At 48.4% G+C, this 23,642-nt stretch overlaps 7 protein-coding genes across 7 annotated transcripts; 2 read left to right on the top strand and 5 right to left on the bottom strand.

The window, feature by feature from the left end:
• Positions 1–991: 991 nt before the first annotated feature.
• On the top strand, positions 992–4,052 carry BDV37DRAFT_21437 (M28 family metallopeptidase). Its single transcript, XM_032080065.1, has 2 exons — positions 992–3,597; positions 3,653–4,052. Exons 1-2 carry the CDS (start codon positions 1,120–1,122, stop codon positions 3,836–3,838), a joined length of 2,664 nt encoding a protein of 887 aa, XP_031936121.1. The 5' UTR covers positions 992–1,119; the 3' UTR covers positions 3,839–4,052.
• A 474-nt stretch (positions 4,053–4,526) lies between these two features.
• Positions 4,527–8,993, bottom strand: BDV37DRAFT_262457 (DUF1765 domain-containing protein). Its single transcript, XM_032083418.1, has 3 exons — positions 7,455–8,993; positions 5,815–7,389; positions 4,527–5,749 (listed from the first exon to the last, which is right to left on the bottom strand). The coding sequence occupies exons 1-3, from the start codon at positions 8,333–8,335 to the stop codon at positions 4,804–4,806; spliced, it is 3,402 nt and encodes a 1,133-aa protein (XP_031936120.1). The 5' UTR covers positions 8,336–8,993; the 3' UTR covers positions 4,527–4,803.
• Positions 8,994–9,522: 529 nt separating this feature from the next.
• Positions 9,523–10,400, bottom strand: BDV37DRAFT_262453 (uncharacterized protein). The gene has a single exon (XM_032083417.1). The coding sequence runs from the start codon at positions 10,239–10,241 to the stop codon at positions 10,041–10,043; it is 201 nt and encodes a 66-aa protein (XP_031936119.1). The 5' UTR covers positions 10,242–10,400; the 3' UTR covers positions 9,523–10,040.
• A 1,301-nt stretch (positions 10,401–11,701) lies between these two features.
• Positions 11,702–12,244, bottom strand: BDV37DRAFT_288205 (ATP synthase subunit H; the record flags this gene model as incomplete). The annotated part of the gene is made up of 3 exons (XM_032088240.1): positions 11,702–11,967; positions 12,068–12,149; positions 12,221–12,244. The coding sequence occupies 3 exons, from the start codon at positions 12,242–12,244 to the stop codon at positions 11,702–11,704; spliced, it is 372 nt and encodes a 123-aa protein (XP_031936118.1).
• Positions 12,245–12,461: 217 nt separating this feature from the next.
• BDV37DRAFT_21337 (transcription factor SUA7) lies at positions 12,462–14,629 on the top strand. The gene has a single exon (XM_032080051.1). The coding sequence runs from the start codon at positions 13,145–13,147 to the stop codon at positions 14,195–14,197; it is 1,053 nt and encodes a 350-aa protein (XP_031936117.1). The 5' UTR covers positions 12,462–13,144; the 3' UTR covers positions 14,198–14,629.
• BDV37DRAFT_21389 (uncharacterized protein) lies at positions 14,571–18,531 on the bottom strand. Its single transcript, XM_032080061.1, has 3 exons — positions 18,450–18,531; positions 17,016–17,996; positions 14,571–16,955 (listed from the first exon to the last, which is right to left on the bottom strand). The coding sequence occupies exons 2-3, from the start codon at positions 17,947–17,949 to the stop codon at positions 14,944–14,946; spliced, it is 2,946 nt and encodes a 981-aa protein (XP_031936116.1). The 5' UTR covers positions 17,950–17,996; positions 18,450–18,531; the 3' UTR covers positions 14,571–14,943.
• Positions 18,532–22,053: 3,522 nt separating this feature from the next.
• BDV37DRAFT_262441 (Tvp18 family protein) lies at positions 22,054–23,636 on the bottom strand. The gene is made up of 4 exons (XM_032083416.1): positions 23,400–23,636; positions 23,309–23,324; positions 22,961–23,056; positions 22,054–22,909 (listed from the first exon to the last, which is right to left on the bottom strand). The coding sequence occupies exons 1-4, from the start codon at positions 23,434–23,436 to the stop codon at positions 22,609–22,611; spliced, it is 450 nt and encodes a 149-aa protein (XP_031936115.1). The 5' UTR covers positions 23,437–23,636; the 3' UTR covers positions 22,054–22,608.
• Between the last annotated feature and the right edge of the window lie 6 nt (positions 23,637–23,642).

Genomic DNA, 23,642 nt, shown 5'->3' with positions numbered 1-23,642 from the left:
GAATCCTGCAATACAAACTGTCCAGTCCATAGGATATGGCAGGTAAGTCTTCTACAATTCAAATGGAGGATGGGATTTCAATTTATAGAGAGAATCTGAGGTTTAACCGAAAAGAGTGTCCGCCATATACACCGTCAGCACAAACGATATGCACATTGGATGTACAGATGAATCGACCCCACATGATAGTGGGTCTAGTCCTTTGGCAGAAAATAGACAGAATAGAAAAATCGAGATTTATGAACAGATGGGACGTATCGACGTAATGCCGTACAAATGGTCGATCCCTCCTAGGGCAGTTTCTGGACCCCAAGTTCGAGGCACAAATCTACCTTCCAATAGCTATAGATGTTGCTAGAGCTGGTTTCTTGCGACATACTCGATGTCTAGAGGGAGCCAGGATTATATGTAAAGAGAAGAACAAAAACGATATAGAATCAGGTTTTCAATGAACGAGAAACGTTAGCAATAGTATACCTTGAGGCATAGATGTACGGTATGTACGGTATGGTAACCGTCATTAGGAACGATAAACGGTCATGGTCAGGTGAATCTGCGATTCTCTCGCTCTGTCGCTCTCTTGCTCTTCACTCATTCAAAGCAGTTAAACTGATTGAAGGTTCTGGTTTGCATCCATGGAATCTGCAAGGGGTCTGATGCTCCACAGTCATTCCTGACGATGTGTACCTGGTACAAGAAGGATTCAGGGAAAAGAGGAACAAAAAAAACCCTTCTGCCTGCTTACGATCGGAGTGCCGAGCGTGGGTCTCAGTTCTCGTCTCGCCTGCGCCACGCCTTTTGACTAACATTCTGGGGAAAGGGCAACGACGACGCCTCAAACTCCCTCCGACTCTATCTATCATTTACTAATTAAGTATCGACCCGTTAGAGACCTCTCCTTTTCACGGACCGTCACCCCTCCACGGTCCCTTTACCCCTTCTTTTCTTTATCCATTTTCTCCTAAATTATTTTTGTTTCAGTCATTCCTGCGTTCTCTCCGGTCTGGGAGTATGTTTGCGACTATCACTCCTTTTCCATCCAGATCATGATCCCGCTTAGTCCGGTATCTGTGACCCGGTCCAACTCGCACGGCTCCCCGGAGCCCCAGATCTTCCACCATGGGCAACGACAGTAAGTTCGAATACGAAGCCCTCCCTATTCCCTCCTACGAAGAGGCCGTTGGTGCCCGCCCGAGTTCCTCCCGATCCAACCTCGGCCCCGAAGCAAACGACGAATCCGAGAGGCAAGGTCTACTTCACAATGTCGACGATGTCACTGCCCGCGAAAGTGCCGGGCCTAGACCCCATGGATACCAGCCTCCTACGGTCGAATCAGTTCGAGATAGCCTGGATGGTCTCGACTCCCCAGGCGCCGACTCCGAAAGGGGCTCGCTCGAAGAGTTGCAGCGGGAATTACATGAGATGGACGTGGAGGACGGCGATCAGCAATCGTCTCAACGCTCTCGCTTGTTAAGTTCTCGATTCTCGAAGCGGTTCAGTAGCCTGACGCGATCCCTATCTGCCATTCATCTTCCTATACGCCGATATCTACCGAGTTTCCGCTTCACCATTGATCTTAATGGCACTCGAACAAACTTGAGAACACACGGATGTATGATCATGCTGCGGTTATTCGGGCTATTCTTAGTGGTTTCAGTTGTCTACATCTTCTTCGTGTCGGATATTTTCAGCATGAACTCGCGATTTATCATGGGCCAATCTTATAGTGCGGCCTCTGTGGAGAATTTCGTCCAGGGCCACGTTAATGAAACGAATATCGCGGAGAATTTGAGGAGAGTCACCAACTTTACTCATATGGCCGGTACCGAAGGAAGTTATGCGTTGGCGGAATGGGTGAAGCAGGAGTTTAAGATCGCAGGCTTGGATGAGATTGAAATGGAGGAATTCCAAGTGTACCTGAATTACCCCAGAGATGACGGAAGAAGAGTCGCTATTGTTGACCCTCCTGATCTCGCCTGGGAGGCTACACTCGAAGAAAAGAACGGGGAAACGCCCGTGTTCCACGGGCATTCCAAAACCGGAAATGTCACTGGCCCTATTATTTACGCCAATTATGGTTCTCGGGAAGACTTTCGATACCTCGCTGATCAAGGCGTCACCTTAGAAGGCTCTATAGCCCTCGTGAGGTATTACGGGTCGGAGTCCGATCGAGCTTTAAAGATCAAAGCTGCTGAACTGGCCGGCGCGGTGGGGTGCATCATCTACTCAGATCCCTCTGAGGATGGCTTCGTCCGAGGACCAGCCTATCCGGATGGGCGCTTTATGCCGGAAGACGGTGTTCAGAGAGGTGGCGTAAGCTTGATGTCATGGGTGGTGGGAGATGTTCTCTCCCCAGGGTTTGCGTCCACACCGGACGAAAAGAAAAGACTTAAGCCAGAGGAAAGCCCAGGATTGACCAGCATCCCTAGCTTACCCATCGCCTGGCGCGATGCCCAGAGGCTTTTGCAGGTTATCAAGGGCCATGGCTCCCAGGTGCCTGACAAATGGGTTGGTGGCGTTCCCAATGTGGACCAATGGTGGACTGGAGACGGAACGTCCCCCAAAGTCAACCTCATGAACTTACAAGACGAGGAGGAAAGGCAGCCTATCTACAACGTGTTTGGGAGAATCATCGGTTTGGAACAACCGGAGAAGAAGATCATCGTCGGAAATCACCGTGATTCATGGTGTCTGGGAAGCGCCGATCCGGGTAGTGGCACTGCTGTTTTCCTCGAGGTTGTGCGGGTCTTTGGCGAGCTCCGTACCTTTGGCTGGCGTCCGCTCCGTACTATCGAATTCGTCAGCTGGGATGCAGAAGAATATAACCTGATCGGGTCAACAGAGCATGTGGAGAAGGAATTGGACGCGCTTCGTGACCATGCATATGCTTACATGAATGTCGATGTTGGTGTTAGCGGCAATGAATTTGAAGCTTCGGGATGCCCGCTTTTCGAACGTGTTGTGACGCAGATTCTCGGACGCATATCGGACCCGGTCGCCAATGAAACGCTGAAAGAAATCTGGGAAAAGAAACAGAAAAGGCTCGGCCCGCTCGGGGCTGGTAGTGATTATGTGGCATTCCAAGATATTGCTGGAACCTCCAGTGTGGACTTCGGATTTGTTGGGGAGCCTTATCCCTATCACAGTTGCTATGAGAACTGGGACTGGATGGTACGATTCGGAGATCCCGATTTCCAGTATCACAAAATTTTGGCTCAGTTCTGGGGATTGCTCATTCTTCAATTTGCGGATACTCCAGTCTTACCCTTTGATTTAGAAGTGTATGCCGATCATATTGCTTCATATGTTATTGATCTGGAAAAATATGCCAAGTCCCAGAACGTCCCGATTGCCCGTGACGCTTCCAATGGTAATAGCAACCGCGAGGTTACTGTCAATTTCAAGCCTTTGTATGATGCTGCCGCCAAGGTCAAAGATGATGCAGCGCAGTTCCAGCAGTGGGCCCGTGTGTGGCACGACACAGTGTTAGGCACTGGAGGTTTCGAGAACAATGTGATTGCGGCTCAGCGGATGGATCATAATGCTCGAATGGCTCGCTTCGATACTCATCTTTTAGACGATAGGATAGATGGCGGCGTAAGTGGTTTGCAGATTTTGGAACAACGGATGTTAGCTAACTACTTCTCACCAGGTGCCTAATCGTACGCAGTTCAAACATGTCCTTTTCGGGCCTGAGCTATGGTCTGGATATGATGCGACATTTTTCCCTGCCATTCGAGACAGCATCGATTCGCGCAATTGGACACTGACCCAGGAATGGGTTGACCGGGTTTCCGACATCCTACGCACTGCAGGTGATAAACTCCTGCATGGCTAAACCTTGCAGCATGCCTACCCTTTTTACCTCCCATTTTATCAACACTCCTCGATCCCCGATATTCTCACCTCATCATTCGATACGAACGTCCACTGAAATTCCTACCGCATCTAAAACACTACTTAGACTTCCTCCCGCTTGTTTCAGCGCCTATTGTATATGTCTACCTGTGTTCTTGTCTTATTTGTTTGTTAGCCTCTGTGGAGAAATGTAGCTCGAGGAGGCATTGTATCATCCACCATCTCTCTACAGGCCTTCATTAAAAGATCTCTCTTGTTGGGTCTAGTGATACGTCCGATGGGCATTTTACTCCTTTCCGCACTATATATCCACTTATCCTTGCATAACTTCTCCCTTTGTTATTATCTTACTGTATGTATCTTTCTGGTCTGATGGGTGACCACTCAATTATCCCATCTGGTGTTTATCTACCGGCGACAAGTCAGACTTGTCCCTGACTCGGAGCAGAGGAGTAGTGGGTTCAGGATCAATAAATATTCAATTTCTCTCGACACCATCCAAATGTTCCAGAGATAAGAATCGATGGCTTTTAGGAGATATTGGGCAACGACCTTCATAGCGCCCCAGTCATACATACCCTGGTAAGGATTTTGACCGAAACCTAAACTGACAAGAACGGAATGAGGAATGGGACACAAGGTTTTAGCTTTGATACGAAATTCCTTCCTTTTTATTCCATGATTATAAATTCTAAAAGGGCCCGCTACTATATACAAAAGAAATGAACCCGATATCTCATAGATATATTACATAGACAGTGTTGTTATACAACAGCTACCTCCATTACAGCCGAACACCACGCTTTCATTGAAAAGACAGCACCTGGAAAGCAAAACGTTTTCTAGAATCTATCAGCGGCGGAAAAGAAAAAGATGCGGCATAGTTCCATATTGCGCGGATCTCTTTTTTCCAGCATCGCTATTGCGGCAGCCTGCTGCACCGACTCATTTTCTGAAGCTTTCAACGCCCAGCGTTGGGGTTTCGACCATTCGATCGCAGGGTACGCCCTCATCGCGTCGCCGGGCGAAGAAACTGTCACATTCTGAGACAATTTGGGCCCATTCCGCAAGAGCACGTCCCACGTACTTGTTCGCAACAAGTGGGTGGCTTATCGCAGGCTCTGGAGCTGGTGTACTGGAACCCTTCTCAGATTCCGAGCCGGTGTTGGTGTTCTTTGAGGTCTCTGTCTTCTTGGCTGAGGGTGGGTCATCTCGGGCGCTATCGCTCTCAGCTTCTTCATCGGAATCTATGTCGGATTCGTCGTCTGCATCAGCAGATCTGCGCAGCTGCAAGTGCAGCTGGGCTGCCACAGGCAGACAGGGAGTGAAAAGGCGCTTGTTTTTGCTGGGCCATTGAGGCCGGTCCATCCACTCCAATGAAAACTTAAAGGAGTAAGGCTGGTGTGCTGTCTTTGGTCGGGAGAGTTCTCCAGAGCTATTATTCGACCGGGAGATCTCATCCATGCGCTTGTCAGCAGATGCTGCGCTATCAGACCCAGTTGTGTCCAGTGACTCCTCAGAGCTACTAGAAGGTGATGCCTCGCCATTGGATTTCGAGGAAGAGCCACCAAACATAGCTTTCAAGAGATTCCATCTCTTTTTAGGTGGCTGCGTCTCAGAAGACGTGGATTCTGGTTTCGCGGAGCTGCCGCTTATGGAGGCCGCGCTCTGCTCGGGAGGTGCCGCAGGGATGACGCGGTCAAATGAGACAAAAATACTAGGTGGAGTGAAATGATTATCACATCGGATGATGATGATTCTGCGCCCGGGTGCTGGAGTACAGGGCGCTGAAGATAGCGGCACCGTAAGTTCCCTTTCAGCTTTTGCTTGAAATGTCAGGTAATATTCCCAAAGACTTTGTAATCGGCTCCCCAGCACTTCATAGATTGTTCTACAGCAGCCTGGTTAGTATCGTTCTTTTCCCACATCAACATCCCGAAAAACCTATGCACTTACGAATCGAGCGGTGACGGGTCCCCGTTAAATCTACCCAATCTCCAACAAAGAAGACGATGAAAGTAGGCACGGACCATAGGGCTCCAGTGACAGAAGTAATGGTAAAATAACGACTCTTTCAGAAGAAACCCTAGGCAAAGGTCTGCCTTTCGCTCTTCTGAAGCGGTCCATGTGCTCCACACGCAGAAGAGGAAGGAGAACACACGGACTTCAGTAAGAGAGTTATGGCTTTGCATCATCCGATCGCAAACTTCAAGCCAGAATTTCCAGTCAAACAAGTCCGACTTGACCGACTGGGAATATCGTGTTATTATAGGAATGACTTCTTCAACGAAATCGCATAGTAAAAAGCAGGCATTATGATCAAACAACGAGGTCTTTCCAGCGGCGGTTTTCATAACCATAGCAAAGGACTCGGCATATAGCAATCGGGCATGATTTGGTTCAACAGAAGATTCAGAGAGAAAATCGCGTAACAGTATAATTAAACGGTTCTCGGCCATCGATCGATGGCTGTTCGCAGCCCCCAAAGGAAGAGCCGAGACCGAAGCATCAGCACCTTCAATAAAATCGTCGAACGTGATTGCGGCAGCAGTGTGTGAGTTTGTTGGTGCCTGGGGGACTGACTGTTTATATAGAGTGTCCTCCAGAACGACAAGAAGTTGTGCGTGTATTGGCAATAAGCCTGGCGCCAAGACACGTTTGTCTTTGTCAACGTCTGCAGGCAACGCATCAGCGTAGAGTATGTGTATATATTTGACAAATACAAAGAACAAGTCGCTATCACGGCCACTCCAGCGTGAAACCCAAGGGCTCTGCCACCGAATCTGCGCCGTGCTCAAAGGAACATCGGGCTTTCGGCGGAGATAGCGAACTAATGGCGTGTGGCTATGGAAAGATAACGAGCGAAGAGCCGCCGGGAAGTTCAGCGCCAGATCCTGTGTAAATGCGCGTGCACTACCACTGCCATCTACATTCGACTGGGTAAGAACCCGTCGGAAGATGTTGGGCGGCGTGTTCCACAGCCGAACAAGAATGTCGGCCACTCCTGGGCAGAAGAAAAACGCATAGGCACAAGCTTTCCCGCAAAAAGCCACCAAGCTAGCCGGAGCGTGTCTCATGGACATCCGTTCTACCACAAAAGCCATTTGAGACAGCAAATTTTGCGTGAAAATGTTCCTTATGTTGTGATGAATTGATTCGACGAGAAAATCCGAACTCCCGGAAGAGCCCTCCGAACTTTCTGAAATCGAAGTTGAAGCATGCTGTAGGGGCTTCGGTGAATTTCCATCAGATGGCGGCGATGGAAAAGGAATCCTCCATTCAGGTCGAGTCATGATCCCGACAACAGCTTCTAAATACACCGGCCGGTCAGTGCCCGATATAGATTGATTGTGCTTCCCATTAAGCATCTCCAACAATCCTATCCACCACTTGTTGAGGATATTAACTCGACGATCCAGGTCTTCCGGCCTCAATGACTTATAAGATGGATGAGAATGATTACGGTTGAGGAAAGGTAGAAGTGAAGAGCGGATGACGTTGGCTTTCAAAGCACTGGATTTGGATTGAAATCTGTGGTAGTTAGTCGCCTGGATTCGTGCGAGTTTCCGCTTGACCAGCATCCCACAGACACTCACTTTTGAAAATCGGCCTCGAGGCCACGAAAAACACCCCAGAGTTCATCCTTTTTACGCGTGAAGTCTATACCGGCAGACGCAACCGATGTCTTGGGCATTGGGGGGAGGACCGGAGTTGTCACATTGAGCGACGATGTAAGCTTTTCCAACGAGTTCTTAGCCGTTAGCGTGAAAGGCGATGGAGTATTACTATTGGGGGTCGTGGGACTATCCGCTTGGCTTTGTGTTACGACCGCTACCATCGGCCGCCGAGGCCGTTTGTTCAGGATTGTCCGCCTGCGCGTAGGAACAGCGGGATCGGATTCTGTTACTGTGTCCAGCGGAGTGAGACCCTTAGTCTGCGATGCTGGCGAGCTTGACGGGGATTGCTCCTCCGCACGCATTGTCCGCCCCCTCGAGCCCTTAGCGGGCGGGGAAGGGGATCTGCTAGGCGAGCTTGACTTCCATGGTTTGCGGGCGAGGTTGACCAATCTTCCGGACATAGAGCGGGCTTTAGAGGGCCGGGCCACAGGCTCTGGAGCCTTTGTCTCCGGGACTTTTGTCGTCTCTGGGGCTTTCGGGGGAGCTTCGGAGAGTTCCGCGCTAACAGGATCGGTCACATCTTCGGTCGAAACGCTGAATCGAGAGACGGTAATGGTCGATTTCTCCTTGTTCCGCAGTGAGGTTCGCCTTAGGATGTCTTTCCCCGCTGCAACATCCTCCTTGGACGGGGATGTGGAATCCTTTGGGTAGGTCAGGTCTGAGAATGTCCTCCGGAGAGTGGGCGAGGCAGATTCCGAGGCGACGAGATCGGGAAGGTGGTTATAACTGGCGGAATGGGGTAGCAAGACATGTTCACCATCTCGATGATTGCTTATTGTCTCGAGAGAAAGAGGAGACATGGTCAAAAGTAACCAATGGTGACTATAGGTCCAAGACAAGGGAGAGTGCTGGAGGGATGCACATCTCCCCCAACCGGGAGTGGATCGTAGTTGCTGTTAGCGAGGGAGACCAGCTCCTCCATATATTATAGACCCACGTCAAAGGGTATCAGAACATGTGCGAGAGGGTGCCCTTGAATTGCATCGAAATGGTGGTGTTCTCGCAACGGGAATCGCAGTGCAGTAAATGTCCTGTACAAGTCGGCGTGTAGGCAGACGTAGGGCAAGTGACGGCGTTCAACGAATGAGGCGCAAGTTCCGCAAAGGAGTTGAAGTTGACAATTTCACTCAAGATCCAGATTATAAAGTAGTAAGAGTTCCCAGTATATCCGACTAGGGTCCCTCGTTAGTCGAAATTGCAACGAATGGAGAAGAGCGCGGGCGGTTGATCGACGGAATTTCCGAAAGTAGAGTTGGAGAAGAGCGGAGAATTGATTATGGGCGTTGCGGTCTTTATTTGATGGTATGAAACGAATGGCAAAGTAGGAAGGTCTAACCACGCTTATTGGCTCGTCTCTTCTTTTCTTTATATTTTGATTGAAAAAGGTAAACGAAGAAGAGAGAGAAAGAGAAAGAAAGGGAGGCAAACAAATCGACGGGGAGCGGAGCAGAAGGGAGCCGCAGGGAAAGATTTAATGGGGAATTTTTGGAATACTAATGGAACCATTTAATACTTACTGTCTAGTTTCAATGGTTTCCACCTCCCGTACCGTCGAAATCCAGGGTCCGAGTTTCGTGCGAATATGAGGTAATGGCGGGCAACAATTTAACTATCTCTGTACACAGGGAGACAAGAAGGGAGAACCAATTCAAACCCACCTTCTTTTCTGTCCCTAAAACCTCTTCCATTCGTCAATCTCTCTCTTTCTTCTGGATTCTGTTATTTATATATTTGAGTTTTTATTTTTTTTAAGTTATTGTTGTCCGTCATACATACATGTCCGAGTACGTATGCATCCACGTAGGGATGTACAGAAACGTACCGACAGGTATCGTTCCAAACAGCTCGTCTCTCATACTTCTTCCAGGTTGGGTATTTTTTAGTATTCGGAATCTGAGCGACCCGACCCACGGTTTCACTTAAAACCAAATCAAATCTTATTGACTTAATCTCGTTTTCAATCTGGCAGTGCCCTTTTTTCATTTTTTTTAACCTTTTTTGCCCTGGTTTTTTTTTTTCGTTTTCCTTTTTTCGTTTTTACTTTTGGCCTTTGTCTTTTGTTCTTTGACTCTCGGCTTAATTTTCCATCATGATCGTGTTTAGTCGTGCCATGGGTGGTCTAAGCCCCATCTGCAAGGCTGGAGGTAAATCATTGAATAGTACATCTTACTATCTCTATATATAAATACCACCAACAGATCAAAATAAAAAAAAACACAATTATGAGTGGATGAGTGGAATCTGGCCCTCATGGAAATATCTGAGAAACAATACAGTGGTGAAATCAATGAATTATTGACAAGTTTCTTTAAATCCACTGCAGATGGCCTGAGCACCTGGAGGTATGTTGGTAGTGCTGCTAGGTAGGTATTGTACTGTACTGTACCTGAGGTATCTTACTGAATCGTGGGATTTGACATATCCCATTCATTTGGACTTACATGCACGACCAGCGAAGACTTGCAGATAACAATTGCGTTAGTCCGTCAGCCTTCTCTTGGGATTTCACGAGTAAGCGACTCTTCTATGGAAAGGGCCATGAAATCGGTTGAGAACAGCCTCTTTCCGGTATATGTATGTACTGGAAATATTAAAGACCCCTTTTTCTAGAATTAGCAGGGTGGGAATCCCACTTAGCATCATTGTTATACACAAGGTAAACAAAAAAAAGGGGGGGGGGAGGAGAATTTGAAGGAACAACCCCATTATTTCATTTAATAAGAGTATTATGGTAATGGACACCGTCTTTGCCTTGCAGAGTGTCAGCTTCTGTCGTTTCAATTTCGGCCTTCTGATCTATCATTCTTGTAGGTACATGACTGTACATACATGCAGGTATACAATGAGCAGATGTACACTTAGACAAAACAGCAGGTTAGGTGCACTTTGTTACCACAAATCTACTCATGTATAGCTGCCAAATCTTAAACCGGGCCACTAAAGTCAATGAAGAAAGAACTATTGAAGGATAAAAAGATTATGAATAGTCTAGTGGCAAATCACTTGGGATACTTCCTGGAATGTTGTACAACTAATCACAGTTGTGCAACCTTCGGATGTCTCCCAGACGAGGGTCATTCTTTATGTCATTGTCCGACCAACAGCATATGGGAATCTGACGATCTCTCGGCAGCGCCGTAATCCTTTACTCCGGAAATCTTTTTCTCGGACCCCGTAGATAGTCGAAGGACAGGGAAGTGTGGCCTCGATATTAACTAGTCCCACTTTCGATTGATCGACTATGCAGTGTGCACACAATCTTAGCCCATCTATTTGAAGGATAGACTACCGAGCCACCGTTCTCGTGTTCTGGGCTGTGGTTATCGGTACATCTGTCCAGCGGGTTGATTCCGACACTTAAAAGACGCACGAAGAAGGCTGGGGAAGTGCTATGGATCGTCTGGCGGTCTGACGTGATGCGATCTGGAGCTGTCATATCTCCTTCCTCCATCCAGGTGGGAAGTGTCCCTAACGCAAGACGCTCTGCATTCAACAAACTGTAAGTTTGTAACTCAAGGGCGATATCTTGTTTTTCTTTCCGATCATCGGACACGTTATCGATCGTTGTTTCCACGGTGTGCTCGGCTGAGTCTCCTGTATGATCTAGGTAAATCTTATATATAGAATTGATGGGCGAGAAGCTCGAGGTATGACCAAGCCATCATTCACAGCCATGTACTATACTGTCAGGTATTACCCTCCATGGCTGGGTGAGCGTTCACGAGTTGCACAATTAAATCACCATTGCATGTATCGGCATCTACCTGATTCATATCCTGTTTGAAATCGCTATTGCGTGTTCAACACATCAATTCGCAATGCATTATCGGTAAAACTTTTGACGTTGCAGTTGGAAACCTGCAAGTAACAATACCCCGGTCACACGGTCGGCCTAGTATCCTGAGGCCAACATTTACACCAGTTCATCTCGTTTCAATCAAAGTTAGAAAAGGGTTACAAAACACATGGAACATTGAATAAGATGATAATATTAAATGCGGAAAGTAGGACAATGCCAGTTGATTAAGAAAAGGAAATATTCATATGCTCCAAGTAGGTTTAATTTACAAAGTTCCTCAGGACTTAACAACAGGAAGCATATTCTGTTCTCATCCCATTGCCCTTAGGCCCCGATTTTCCCAGACCTTGTCATAGAAACAATAAACCTAGTGGGCAGCGGGAGCCTCCTCCTCATCCTCCTCGAACCAGCTCTCCTCGGCGGGAGCAGCCTCACCAGAGGCAGCCTGGCCCTCAACCTCAACTTCCTGGGTCTCGTAGGACTTCAATTCATTGGCGAGGTTGGCCTCCTCGGGAGACTTGGGGGTAGCGGGAACGCTGAACTTCTGGACGTGAGCTTCGGCGTCACCAGGCTTAATGGGAGTGGGCTTGAAAGCACGGAGTTCACGGAGGTAGAGATCCTGAACGGGGTCGGCTGTTACAGTGTTAGATTTTGACCTGTGGGAGACGGCGATACCATCTCGCCAGTCGTTGCACCGAGTCGAACTGGCCAGTCAAAGGAAGGGGTCACATACCCTGACGAACAGCGGAGGTCAGGAAAGTGCGGCGAGAAGCCGAAGAAACCTGTTGCCGAGAGACGCGGGCGAGGAGAGAGCGCTAAGGAAGGGTCAACAACCTCCACTTGGGAGAAAAGTGAGTGACCATAAAGGGCGTCAGCATGGACTTACAGACGCTCTGAGGGACTGGGACATCATCGCGGCGGGGAGGTGGTAAATGAGGGGAACCTGGGGTGGTTTGCGAAGACAGGTGATGGCTTTCGTCCGTGAATCCGATGTTGGAAGTTCGACGTTTCTTCGGGAGACATCGGCTTGGCAGCTGACTCAGCTATGCGGCTCTTCCCAGCATCGAATGCCGGCATCTTTTAGTCAGATACTCGTTTTGCCTCTTTCTCACTCTTTCCTTCCTCTTTTCAACCCCTCACGAAAGTCGCATCTCCGTCTTTCGCTTCACACGGCTCTCTCCCCCTAGGAGCTCGGTACTCGACGTTGCTCTGCTCGTCTCGATCGAACGATCTCACTTGCAGCGGCTACCTGTCAGGTTCCACGACCCTCTTTCGTGAGACATCTCTCACGGAGACCTTGACTGGTTTATCGCGGTCGGACAAGCCTGGCTTCGAGGCTTTGAGGATTCTAGGACGCCAAAGCAGAAGGTCTTTCTACTCGCTTCCACCCGCGAAAGTTCTTTACTCTGGGGCCAGTTGTAGAATAAGGAGTGGAGGGCTCCCTGGAAAGGTATAGCATTGAACTGAGAATCTGGTCCCTTTGAGATTTAGGAGAGATGGCTGTGGATTTTCAACAACATGTCCTAAATTTCATTTGGGGGCCTTCAAGCTAACGTGGTTACGAAGGCAGTGACGCAGAAACGTGGCTTGCATTCTAGTCAGCGATTTGCGCCCCTGTGATTCTCTCATTTTCTGGTACATCCGAAGACGAGTGTTGCCTTGATTGTACTTTTGTCGGAATACAGCCGTCAACCTGTATTCACCACTCTTCGTTCGCTTTTGTGCTCGCAAACATAATCTCCCTATCTCTGCCAAAAGGTTAGCGAAACGTCGACGAGAACGTATCGAGTCCGCTATACAGTCTCGCAAAATGGCCACCGCTCCACCCCAAGCCAGACCTGAACCTGGTCAGTGGAAAAAGAACCTTTCGCATCATCTCATCTGTCCCGAGTGCAAGGAGGTCCCGCCCAATTTGGAGTTCCCCGGGTCGCATGAAACGGTATGCGGGTCTTGCGGTTTAGTGCTCGCTGATCGGGAAATTGACATGCATTCTGAATGGCGTACTTTCTCCAACGACGATCAGAACAATGATGATCCATCTCGTGTCGGAGACGCTTCAAACCCCCTACTTAACGGGGACCAACTGGAGACCCAAATCGCAAGCGGAGGCTCTGGCCGTGTTCGTGACCTGTATCGTGCTCAGAACAAGCAGTCGAGCGAGAAGGCGAACAAGTCTCTTCTGGCTGCGTACAAAGAGATCGGTGCTTTGTGCGATGGATTTAGCATTCAGAAGAATGTCGCTGATACCGCCAAGTATCTTTTCAAGATCGTCGATGATGCGAAGGCCTTCAAAGGGAAGTCCCAAGATGTGATCATTGCGGGTTGTATTTTTATCGCTTGCCGTCAATGCAAGGTACCCCGTACCTTCACCGAAATTTTCGCGGTCACGAAAGTGTCGAGGAAGGAAATTGGCCGAATCTACAAGGCGCTGGAGAAGTTTTTCACGGCCCAGAACCTGGAAAGGAACAACGCCGTGGTATCAAACGGTGGTGTCCCAGATCCCAACGACACATACACCGCAACAACTTCCACCAAACCCAGCGACCTGTGCAACCGTTTCTGCAATCTGTTGGATTTGCCCTTCCAAGTCACCAGTGTATCCTCTGCACTTTCTGACCGTGTCACAACCATGGGAGACCTGGCCGGCCGGTCTCCTCTGTCCATTGTTGCAGCTTGTATCTACATGGCCTCGTATCTGATGGGGCACGGCAAAACTGCCAAAGAAATCAGTCAGGTCGCTCATGTCAGCGACGGAACTATCCGCGGTGCCTACAAGCAGCTCTACGCGGAGAGAGAGCGCTTGATTGACCCGGAATGGATCAAGGACGGAAAGGGCGATTTGAAGAACCTACCCGCCAGTTAAATTGACCTTTTAAACTCTCCCCACATAGCGCTTGGGAGTGAAAATTTACTTCCTATTAGATGATTCCAAAGCCCCTAACAATACCATGATACCCAATCAAACAAAGAATTCAATATAAAAATGGGAGGCAGAATGAAAAGAGACCAATCCCGTCGTCCTCACTGCCCACCCTAATTGTTCTGCTATTCTGATATGATTGGACACGTTCATACATCGTGATGTTTTCCTTAATTCAAGTTGCAACTCCTAGTAGTATCAAAATTGCAAAACCGCGTTTGCCTGGTTTGCGTTAGGTATGTTAATTACCCTTCCAGTCCTCCCCCCCCCCTTCCTTCTCGGTGATTCTTTCTATCTTCTTCATATTCTGCTCAGCACTTTTGATATTGATGTCAGATGAGAGTACCCTTATATATAGCTTTTGTTTCTAGGCCAGGAAGAACACAAATGGAATAATTGATCGGGAAACTTGTGCATTGGATACTCAATAAGTCATATCGTAGCTGTATGTGTGTCACTACTACTATTATTAGTACGGTGGCATAGATTGCCAAAGAGAACTGCACTCGTTACCCGGGGCAGGATTCAGGATTACGTCCAATGAAGGACATGAAAGATTCTCGGTCAGTAAATTCTATGACTGCTACACCGTGACAGGCGGTAGTATGTCTTTTACTGGCTGGTAAAAAAAAGATGAAACAGGTAAACAACAAATACAACGCAAAACGACTACGCTTCAAGAACTTTCCTTAGTTACCCTCCGAGGGCCGTTTTCCATCGGCTGTCGCAGCCGCAACTTCAGCAACATCCTCTAATCCTGATTCGGCCGATAAAGTGCTCTGCGGTTTATCGACATCAGTTTCGGTAGATACCGCTTCAGAGGAAGCTTCTGGCTCATCTCGCTTGGCTGCAGGTACCACGATAGGACCCTCATCATCGAGGGCGCTCGTTACTGTGTGGGCTGCTTCTGTGAATGTCGGTGGCTGGGGTTTAGCTGGGGTTGACTCGCTCGATGATACCGGGTCCTCTATGGGAGATGTTGGTTGAGGATCAGCCGACTCACCGGCAGTGTTCTTCGCTATCGGGGGGGCCATGGCGTTGTCTTCTGACGTTGTCGTGTCCGGGGCAGCCGACTCGCTGGCAGTGTTCTTGGCTATCGGGAGAGCCATGGTGGTGTCTTCTGACGTTGTTGTGTCCGGAGCAACGACTTCGTTCTTATTCACCTGTTTTTCACTGCCAACAACCAAATTACCAGCCTCATTAACCTCCCAAACATTCCAGGTTTCAGTGATCCTGACTTCTGAGATCGTCGGCAACTTTGCAGCCACATTTTCGGCGGCCGGTCTCCTCCGTGCGGGCCCACGGGCCCTTCCCTTGCGAGCATCACTTAGAGGAGCTTTTTCTGCCGGGGGCTCCTCTGCTTTCTTCTCTTGTGGCTTCGGTGGCACTTGAGGGCCCAACTGCAAGCGGGAATTTAGATCTGACAAGAACCCTGCCTTCAAAGCAGCGATCTTACTGCCTCCCGGACGGGCCGGTACTGCTGGCTTCGGCTTGGCCGCAGCATCTTTAGACTCTCCGCCATTTCCAGGGAACACGGGCTTAGCTGGCCGGGTCGGGACTTGGGGCTTGGGACGGTCAGGAATTGAAGGTGGTTGGCGTTTTTCAATAGGCGAGGTGACTGGCTTTGTAGAAGCATCCACTGGGGGGGCCTGTTGAGGACGCTTCTGGGGTCGAACGGGTATGCTAGGTTTCGTCGGCACATCTGGGCTCTTGACCTCTCCCTCTTCTGCCGGCTCTACTGTGGTTACCAGCTTTTGGCTTTCGGGGGCATCTTCCCAGATGTCCCTGCTGGGAAAGCGCTGCTTGGCAATGTCTGGGCGTGAAACAGGCTTCTCGTCGAGACGTTCTTCTGATTGTAGAATCTGTGATGCAACTTTGTGTGGATCAACGCGGGTAGCCTGGCTTCTACGGAAGGACTCCTGCTCCGGAGTCTCAAAGTTTTCGTTCTTAGGAACATCCGGTGTAGATACCGTAGCGTGCAATTGCAAGCTATTCGGCGAATCCTCCCAAATGTCTTGGCTAGGGAACCGGTGCTTGAGCAAATCTGGCCGCTTTTTAAAGCGGTCGGCGGTCGAAAGAGGTTTTTTCTCTGCATCATCATCCTCCGGGAACAGAGGCTCATATTCCTCAACATCATCAAGTGGGGTATGCGTCTCTTCCCGTTCGTCGCGCGAATTGTACCTTGCCAGAGTTGGCAAACTGTTGCGGTGGCTCGCAGTTCTGCTGTCCGAGCGGCTATGGGTGACACTTGGGGTGTGACTCCTGTCGACCTCCACACTTTCCCTTCTGTCGAATGTGGGGGATACGGCGGGATGCTGGAAAGCAGATTCTGGGCGCACCTCATCAGCAGCCAGAATAGGCTCATCTTCATCTCCATCACCCTCCCTAACTTTTCCAGAGAGTTCTTCGGGACCTGGAGTTTGAGCGAAGCCATCAGGATGGTGTAGATGATGATATGGTTCGTCAACGTGTATCACCCCTGGTTCTTCTGACTTGTGAGCGGTATCTTCAGAGGTCGCAGTTTGTTGCTGGCCCTCAGTCTCGACGGAAGGCACGCTCTCTTTGCGCAAAGGTGACTCAGCGACAAGGCGGGAACCACGGCGCGATCCAGGCGGCGGTGATGATAGACGGTGAGTGTATTCGTCAGCGGCAATGTAACCAACCTCCTCTTCTGGGGTTCCGATTACAGCAGGTGACGTGCCTAAGTTTATTCATCGATTAGCTGCATGGTCAATTTTCAAGTGCCATTTAAGCGACTCACCAAGTCCACTCCCGGTCACAGCAGAGCCCCGTACAATCTTGTTCAGATCATCACTACTCAATGCCCAGTCTGGTCGTGGCGATCCAACTCCGGGGCCATATTGACCCTGCTCTTCCTTGACATATTCGTCGGGGTGCTTTTCATACCAGGCCTTCTCGAATTTGTCATTGGGCTGCACGCCATGTCCGTGAAGACCATAGCTTCCTGGTGGCAGGGAAGCTTCACGACCACTCCGAGTTCGGTTATGGCTGCGGCCCGAGCGCTGGCCCGAATTCTGTTCCAGATGGTATGGACTTGGAGAAGGGGCTTGTACATCGCCCGCATTAGGGTACATTGGAACCCTAATCCCATGCTCATCGCCGTTCATAGATAGTCGTCGATCAATGGAAGTCGAAGAGTCCGCACGCGAGTAACTTGTTCGAGACTGTAACGAGCGAGTGGGTCGTTCATGGTGGTCATCAGGAGTGGGGGATGATGTCCCACCAAGACCTGCTGCTGCAGCCTGACGAGAATCTGTACGTGTGACGGCCTGCACCTTGGCCTTGGCGCTGGAAGAGGGTAGTGAAGGCCTCGGCGCATGGAGCTTCAGATCGCTGCCCACGTTGCGCATCTCTGCGGGAGTCGAATGGTGGCCCTCGGAGACATCAGCTATGTTCAAAGCTTCGTATTCATTACCCTCTTCGCCAAGGGAAGGTATCGTCACACTCGGAGGTCGCTGCGGCACATCTTGGGAAATGGTGCGAGTCAAGCTCGAGCCATTGGGTGGCTCATTCAAGGGAGACGGAGCGTAGCTATCTCGAAGAGGAGATACGGAGCGGTCAAAACGACGAGTGGGACGTGGTGGGATCTTGGGCACGTCTGCGGGTGCAAGACCCTGCTGGTTAGGCGACCTTGACGGTCGAGGGGGGATGGCGGGTGCAGGTTGTGTTGTCATGACGGATGGAACCTAGCAATTCGATTAGGTGTAGACTAGAAGACGCACTGTTGATGATGTTAGCCTCCTTCGGTGTCAGGTTGAGAACGCTCCTCAGTCACATGGGCAAGTTCAGGGGGTAAGAGAGGGGCAGTTCGGCGCAAGTGAAGCTACAGCTAGCACGATAGCCTGGGCTGTACACAAAGTCGGGGCCAGTTGAAGTGGGAAGAGAAGAAATCCTGTCCCGAGCCCCTGTTTCTCCAACTTGGCAGGATTTGTACTGGGAGGGATCCTATTGGAAGGAGAAGATATGTTCGGAGCACCAGTCGTAATCTGAGACAGTAGTAGATAAGATCGGTGTATGCAAAGCTGATAGCAATCTTGGCCACGCCGCCCAAAGGTATTGAAGACGGTCTTGCACTCCTTTGTGGATTCTGACAAGGAAAAATGGAATAATGTGCTGCATTAAAGAAAAAGAAAAGGGGGAAATCAAACAAAGGGAGATGAGCGAGATTACTCACCAATGTTGCGATAACAAGAAGCAAGCACGAGTGGATTGTAGAGCTATCTGAATATAAACGGACGACGAGGTGGAAGCAATTGAGTGGTCAAACAGGGTTGAAGCTTTTCCAGTAAGGAAAGCCTGTAAGGAATAAAGGTCAAGGACGAGTATGCACAACAAAAAGTCACGATGAATGGAGAAGAATGGAGAAAAAAGCAGTGCCAAAGGTTCTAAAGACGCAGCAGGAGCAGAGATGATGTATGACTACCAGTCACCTTGCCGCAAAGTGGCCGTAAACTCAGTCTAACCACTTTCTTTCCTGCCACGGCCCACCGCCCCATCGCGTGACGCTCTCTGACGCTATCAGACTGCTCCCTAAATGGTACGGAAACCGTATGGTAACCGTCCATGAGCTGTGAGCCAACGAGCGTCAATCGTTGCAATTACAGACTCAGCTTGCTTCCTCGTGGGGTTTAGTTGGTCCCGCTTGAAGTTCTTTTTTTCAGGTTGATTGAAGGGTTTTTTCAGTTCACTGACGTTGTATTTTTATTTATTTATTTTATTTTTTTGAGGCTGGATCCCCTTTTCCGTTAAGTTATTTGTCCTGGGCTTTTATCCTATTCACAGAGTAGATCGAGGTACCATCGAAGTATCGACACTAGATAAAGATAGGCGTGATCTGCCGTACTCAGTATATCTTCTATAGAACGGCCTTACCAGTGAATAAATAAAACAAGTAACATTCAGTGACACCTCTAATGGGTCCGATTATTCCTGGATTATCTGCCAATGAGAGCTGAAGCTCCTGAGGGAAAGGGAGATGAAGGATGCATGTCTGCAGCTGCCACGATAGATTTTTTTTTTTCCTTCGTTGAGGCATTTTTTGGCTCTGATATGCATTGTTCCACCTTCTATATGCAAGTATGTATTTAGGTAGCAAGTTAAATAGGCCATCATTTCAAAATTTAGTGTTTTCGATGGCTACAGTTACATGTGCATCCATGAATTAGGAACTCCCGTGGAAGGTTTAAAATCACTCATATTAAAGGTGATGTGGAGGATCCATGTTTTGACGGTACCAGAAAAGAACGATCTCTTCCATCAGCACCCGGTTATTACTTTTTTAAATTCATTGTAAAAAATCCCTCTGCGTTTAGAACAACAACAGTTGTCTTGGGCCAGACCATGGATCCACATCTAAGGTATTAATAGCCACCGCCACGACCCTGAGATATGATCATTGATACAGACCCGGTAATAGTCCACCTTATCTCTGTACGGAGCAGTAGCTTCAATTTGATTGAAATCCCCTTGCTGAGAGTGGTCGCAGTGCCCCTCGTGTGGCTGTGCGGAGCGTCCGCACAAGGTCTTATTTACAGGTCTTGATCGACTCCACGTACAGGACCATACAAGGATGTATACTTATATTAGTAGTACCCAATACTACCTACAGACATGTACTCAGGAGACTGACTCGCGAGTTTTGACATTTGAAAAACGCAGTGAAGAGAAGAAAAGCATGCCATTGGAGACGAGTAGCTATCATCCGAAATATATGTAGGGATGTGTGTACAGTCAACTCCAGACTACAAACTCAAAGAGATGGCTTCCGTACATATTGATGGTATCAGCCTGACTGACCGAGGCGGTGAGAGGGTCTCGACTCCGCAGTACCATTTAGGATTTACATCATGAACTAGGCTCAACTGCGATATCATATCATCTCAACCTTCTGATAGCATTCCCAGTAAAATCGTTTTCACCTACCTGGGGTAGAACCAAAAGCCCCAAGTGCAGCAGGACATACATGCTGAACTATCATTGTTAGTTATGACCCTGCCTGTGACTCTGTACAGAGTACCTTAACCCAAAGAGCATCGATACCGGGATCTCAGACCCCAACCAAATCCACTATTCAGAGTTTCGTTCCTCATTTGGTAGTCCTATTGCACATTCAGAAAAGAGTTTAGTTTTTTTCACCGGGTCCACTGTGGGGATACCTCCGTTGCACTTGCGGGTCCACACTCAATAACTGCCAGTTTTCAGCCTTAACCTGGTCTCGTCATCCTGACCATATCTACCGTCTTATCTACTGTAATCTGTTGGGGCTTTCTCGGCCACGATAACCGCCACAAGTGGGACTTGGTGCAGCAAGTATCAAAGGAGTACGGCACTCAGGCGTGGTTGATGAGGTGTCCTGGTATATTGTGCGGCAACCAGATTGTACTTGTAGCAGCTGCAGTATTCACTTCCGTTAATTATTCTCTTGTGGCTTAATCGGTTCTAACTTAGACCGGCAGACCGGACTTTCTTCAAATATACCATATTCGTATTCAGTCTTGAGGGCTGTATAGCTGAGTATAAATACCTACAATGTATATATGGATACATAGGTATAACTGTAGATAGAATCCAGCCTCGCAACCTATAATATTACCAGGATAAATACCATATAGCCCAGGAATTCTAGACCCTAGCGACGCATCAACATGGACACGCAATACGCCAGACGACCATATCAGATTGCAGTATTTCGATGGGAAAAGTCCAATCAGATCTTTAGCTGTTGACGGAACCCTTCGGGAACCTGCTCAACAGGAACAATCATCTGCTTCTACAGTAACAACAGTCTACCTCAAACAATCTATATCTTTACTGCGAGACAAAAGTCGATCTTCCTACCCTCCTTTCCTGACCACCAGCCTTGGAAGCCTCCTCCGCGTCAGCATCCATCTATATGAGTATGGCTTTTGGTTCTATTTTCACATGACCTTTTCTTTATTACCGGCAACATTGTCTACCAGATGCTATATTTGAACCAGGATACCCAGACTCGGCCCACTTGTAACGGCAGCCTGTTTACGCATTACCTAGTGGTACTAGTGATGCATGTCCTCTCTAGTACGGAGTACTACTATCAGTGATACCTGAGCTGCCCTGACGTGGGGTAACGAAGTCTGACCCCTCCAGGAGGGGTAACAGCCATGACGTAGGGGCGCATATTGAAGACTCTCTGATATGTAGGTAGTAGTACTAGTATTGTTCAGGCTGCCACAATAATACTTAGTGTTACTGCTAGTACTACTATTCACGCATGATGCATAGACCAACAACTAATGATTCAACGAATAATGGGATTCGGCCCGAGGACACTCATCAGCGATCCGAGAAACCAAGGCAGTCGGTACGACGTGCAAGTACCGTCTCCAGAGTTCCTAGTAATTGTGGGATAGATTTGCTTCTTTGGGGTTGCCGCTGCACGAGCCCAGATCACATGGCAGGTCACAAACCAAGTGTTGGCAGGGATGTTGAACACCGAACACATGCAGCAGAGAACCACTTTCAATGGTTGATCCCTGTTCTATTGAACTTATGTAGGTTAGCACACCTACTATGTACTAGTCTGTCCTTCTACATATTGTATGCCTGTCAGTGACACATTGTTAGCAGGTATTGTAGACTCGTACAATATATGTATAAGTTTTTTTTTTGTTCTTTTGATGCAATCACCTTCAATTTCCCTGTGATGCTATTTTTTTTTTTTTTTTTTTTTTTTTTTTTTTTTTTATTTTTTTTTTTTTTTTTTTTTTTTTTGGTATAGCGGTAGAACCACGCCAAGTAGCTTTCACCCTTCAAATCAATTCATTCATCACCAGGATGCTAAAAGGGTATTCTCGCTAGGTATATTGGTAAGGATACAGGGCTCGTCTAAAGCTTGGTGTAAGGCAGACTGTTCAGTAGACATAATAGAGACAAAGGCAAAACAAAAAAAGAAACAGAAAAAAACACGACCAGCACAAATCACCACAGGAGGAAGATAATTGGGCCAACCTCTTCCAAAACTCTCACTCGAGGCTTGAATCTCATGAAACCCGAGGGTGAATCTTTTTTTTTTTTTATCTTTTCCTTTTGTACCCAAACCAACTCGACATAATGATAATAGTACAAAATACCTGTTAGTAGCGTCGTCGAGGACGATATCAATTCGTGATCATGGCGCATTCAACACAGACATATCCCTCATACTCTCTCGCGTCTCCCATTTTGATTGTTCTTCTCTTCGGCCTGCTTTGATTTACTTGTAAAGCATTGTCGTCAGCACCACAAGCATTGCTTGTCGGCATGAGGAGCCAAGCATACCTCAAGCCATAGTCCACAATCTTCCATGCTGACTTCTCTTAGACAATCATTTGCGCAAGCCCTTGGCCACCCAAGGTCTTACTTCCAACAAACTCCTGGCTCTTCAAGCCTGCCAGGGCATAGAAGAGAGCGGCGAGAAGGAGGAGAACGGCTGCAGCGATCAAACTCGACGCACCGGAGACAAGGCTGACCCATTGCAAAGCACTCATGACTGTGTACATGGCAGCTCGCATCCAGTTAGTGGTGAAACGTCGAATAAAGGTGTCGAACTTTTCGGAGGTAGGGCAAATTCTGAGTAGAAACGGAACCTCGATGAAAACGAGGATGAATCCCGAAACGCTGCGCATGTGAGCTTCTTTCACTTTTGAGTTCTATGATGATGAATCTTACAGGCATAGGATGCTGAAGACGATGCGAACGGCGTTAAACGAAAAAATGTTGGCAATGCCGAGGGCGATGCACAGGACAATGCATACAACACCCGTCCTGGTCCGAAACAAGTCAGCATTTATTTCGTAGCAAGCCTGATCTGATCTTTGTCGAATTATGCTAATGACGCCGTGGGGAACGATTCGTTGTCACTTCCAGTCTCCCGTTGTCGCGGCTCAAACAGGCGCCAAGCACATCCGTTGGAAGGGCCAGGCAGCCATTGTTTCCTCAGTTTGCGGATTTCGAAGGGAGTGAAGTCAACTGAAGGACAGTAGGGCACGGAATGAGAGGTGAAAAAAGGTTACAAACCATTGTCCGTAGATACCTAAATACGTAGTAGTGGTTAGCTATCTTTTCCGTTCCTTGCGATCGACAAGAAGTAAACACTGAAGGTCCATACTGAAGTTTCTCGAGCGGAATTCCTCAGCGAACGTCATGATGAAAGATGCAGATCGAGAATAGAGTGTGCAGATAGCTCTAAAAGCTGGTAGAAGTCACTTTAGGTTGGAAGGATCGTTGATTGTCCGGTGTTAGGGTTGTAGAAACTCGTGGTCGCTGGAGTGTAAGCTGTGGCTAGTGGAGAGTTACTAGACATGTACTATGGGCCAGCTTGCCAGATCAGGCCGATCACTTCACCGCCTAT

The sequence above is a fragment of the Aspergillus pseudonomiae genome, assembly GCF_009193645.1.
Source record: "Aspergillus pseudonomiae strain CBS 119388 unplaced genomic scaffold BDV37scaffold_111, whole genome shotgun sequence".
Lineage (NCBI taxonomy): Eukaryota > Fungi > Ascomycota > Eurotiomycetes > Eurotiales > Aspergillaceae > Aspergillus > Aspergillus pseudonomiae.
Note: the sequence above shows the minus strand (reverse complement) of the source record. Positions and strands in the feature narration are given on the sequence as shown.

Excerpts from the sequence above, each read along its gene's own strand:
- BDV37DRAFT_21437 (XM_032080065.1), top strand. The coding sequence starts at position 1,120 with ATGGGCAACGACAGTAAGTTCGAATACGAAGCCCTCCCTATTCCCTCC. Across the intron at positions 3,598-3,652 it reads ACGATAGGATAGATGGCGGC|GTGCCTAATCGTACGCAGTT; the intron begins GTAAGTGGTTTG and ends ACTTCTCACCAG.
- BDV37DRAFT_262457 (XM_032083418.1), bottom strand. The coding sequence starts at position 8,335 with ATGTCTCCTCTTTCTCTCGAGACAATAAGCAATCATCGAGATGGTGAA. Across the intron at positions 7,390-7,454 it reads CTCGAGGCCGATTTTCAAAA|ATTTCAATCCAAATCCAGTG; the intron begins GTGAGTGTCTGT and ends TAACTACCACAG. Across the intron at positions 5,750-5,814 it reads GACCCGTCACCGCTCGATTC|AACAATCTATGAAGTGCTGG; the intron begins GTAAGTGCATAG and ends AGGCTGCTGTAG.
- BDV37DRAFT_262453 (XM_032083417.1), bottom strand. The coding sequence starts at position 10,241 with ATGGGGTTGTTCCTTCAAATTCTCCTCCCCCCCCCCTTTTTTTTGTTT.
- BDV37DRAFT_21337 (XM_032080051.1), top strand. The coding sequence starts at position 13,145 with ATGGCCACCGCTCCACCCCAAGCCAGACCTGAACCTGGTCAGTGGAAA.
- BDV37DRAFT_21389 (XM_032080061.1), bottom strand. The coding sequence starts at position 17,949 with ATGACAACACAACCTGCACCCGCCATCCCCCCTCGACCGTCAAGGTCG. Across the intron at positions 16,956-17,015 it reads TGTGACCGGGAGTGGACTTG|GCACGTCACCTGCTGTAATC; the intron begins GTGAGTCGCTTA and ends GAATAAACTTAG.
- BDV37DRAFT_262441 (XM_032083416.1), bottom strand. The coding sequence starts at position 23,436 with ATGACGTTCGCTGAGGAATTCCGCTCGAGAAACTTCA. Across the intron at positions 22,910-22,960 it reads GTCTTCAGCATCCTATGCCT|CGTTTCGGGATTCATCCTCG; the intron begins GTAAGATTCATC and ends TCACATGCGCAG.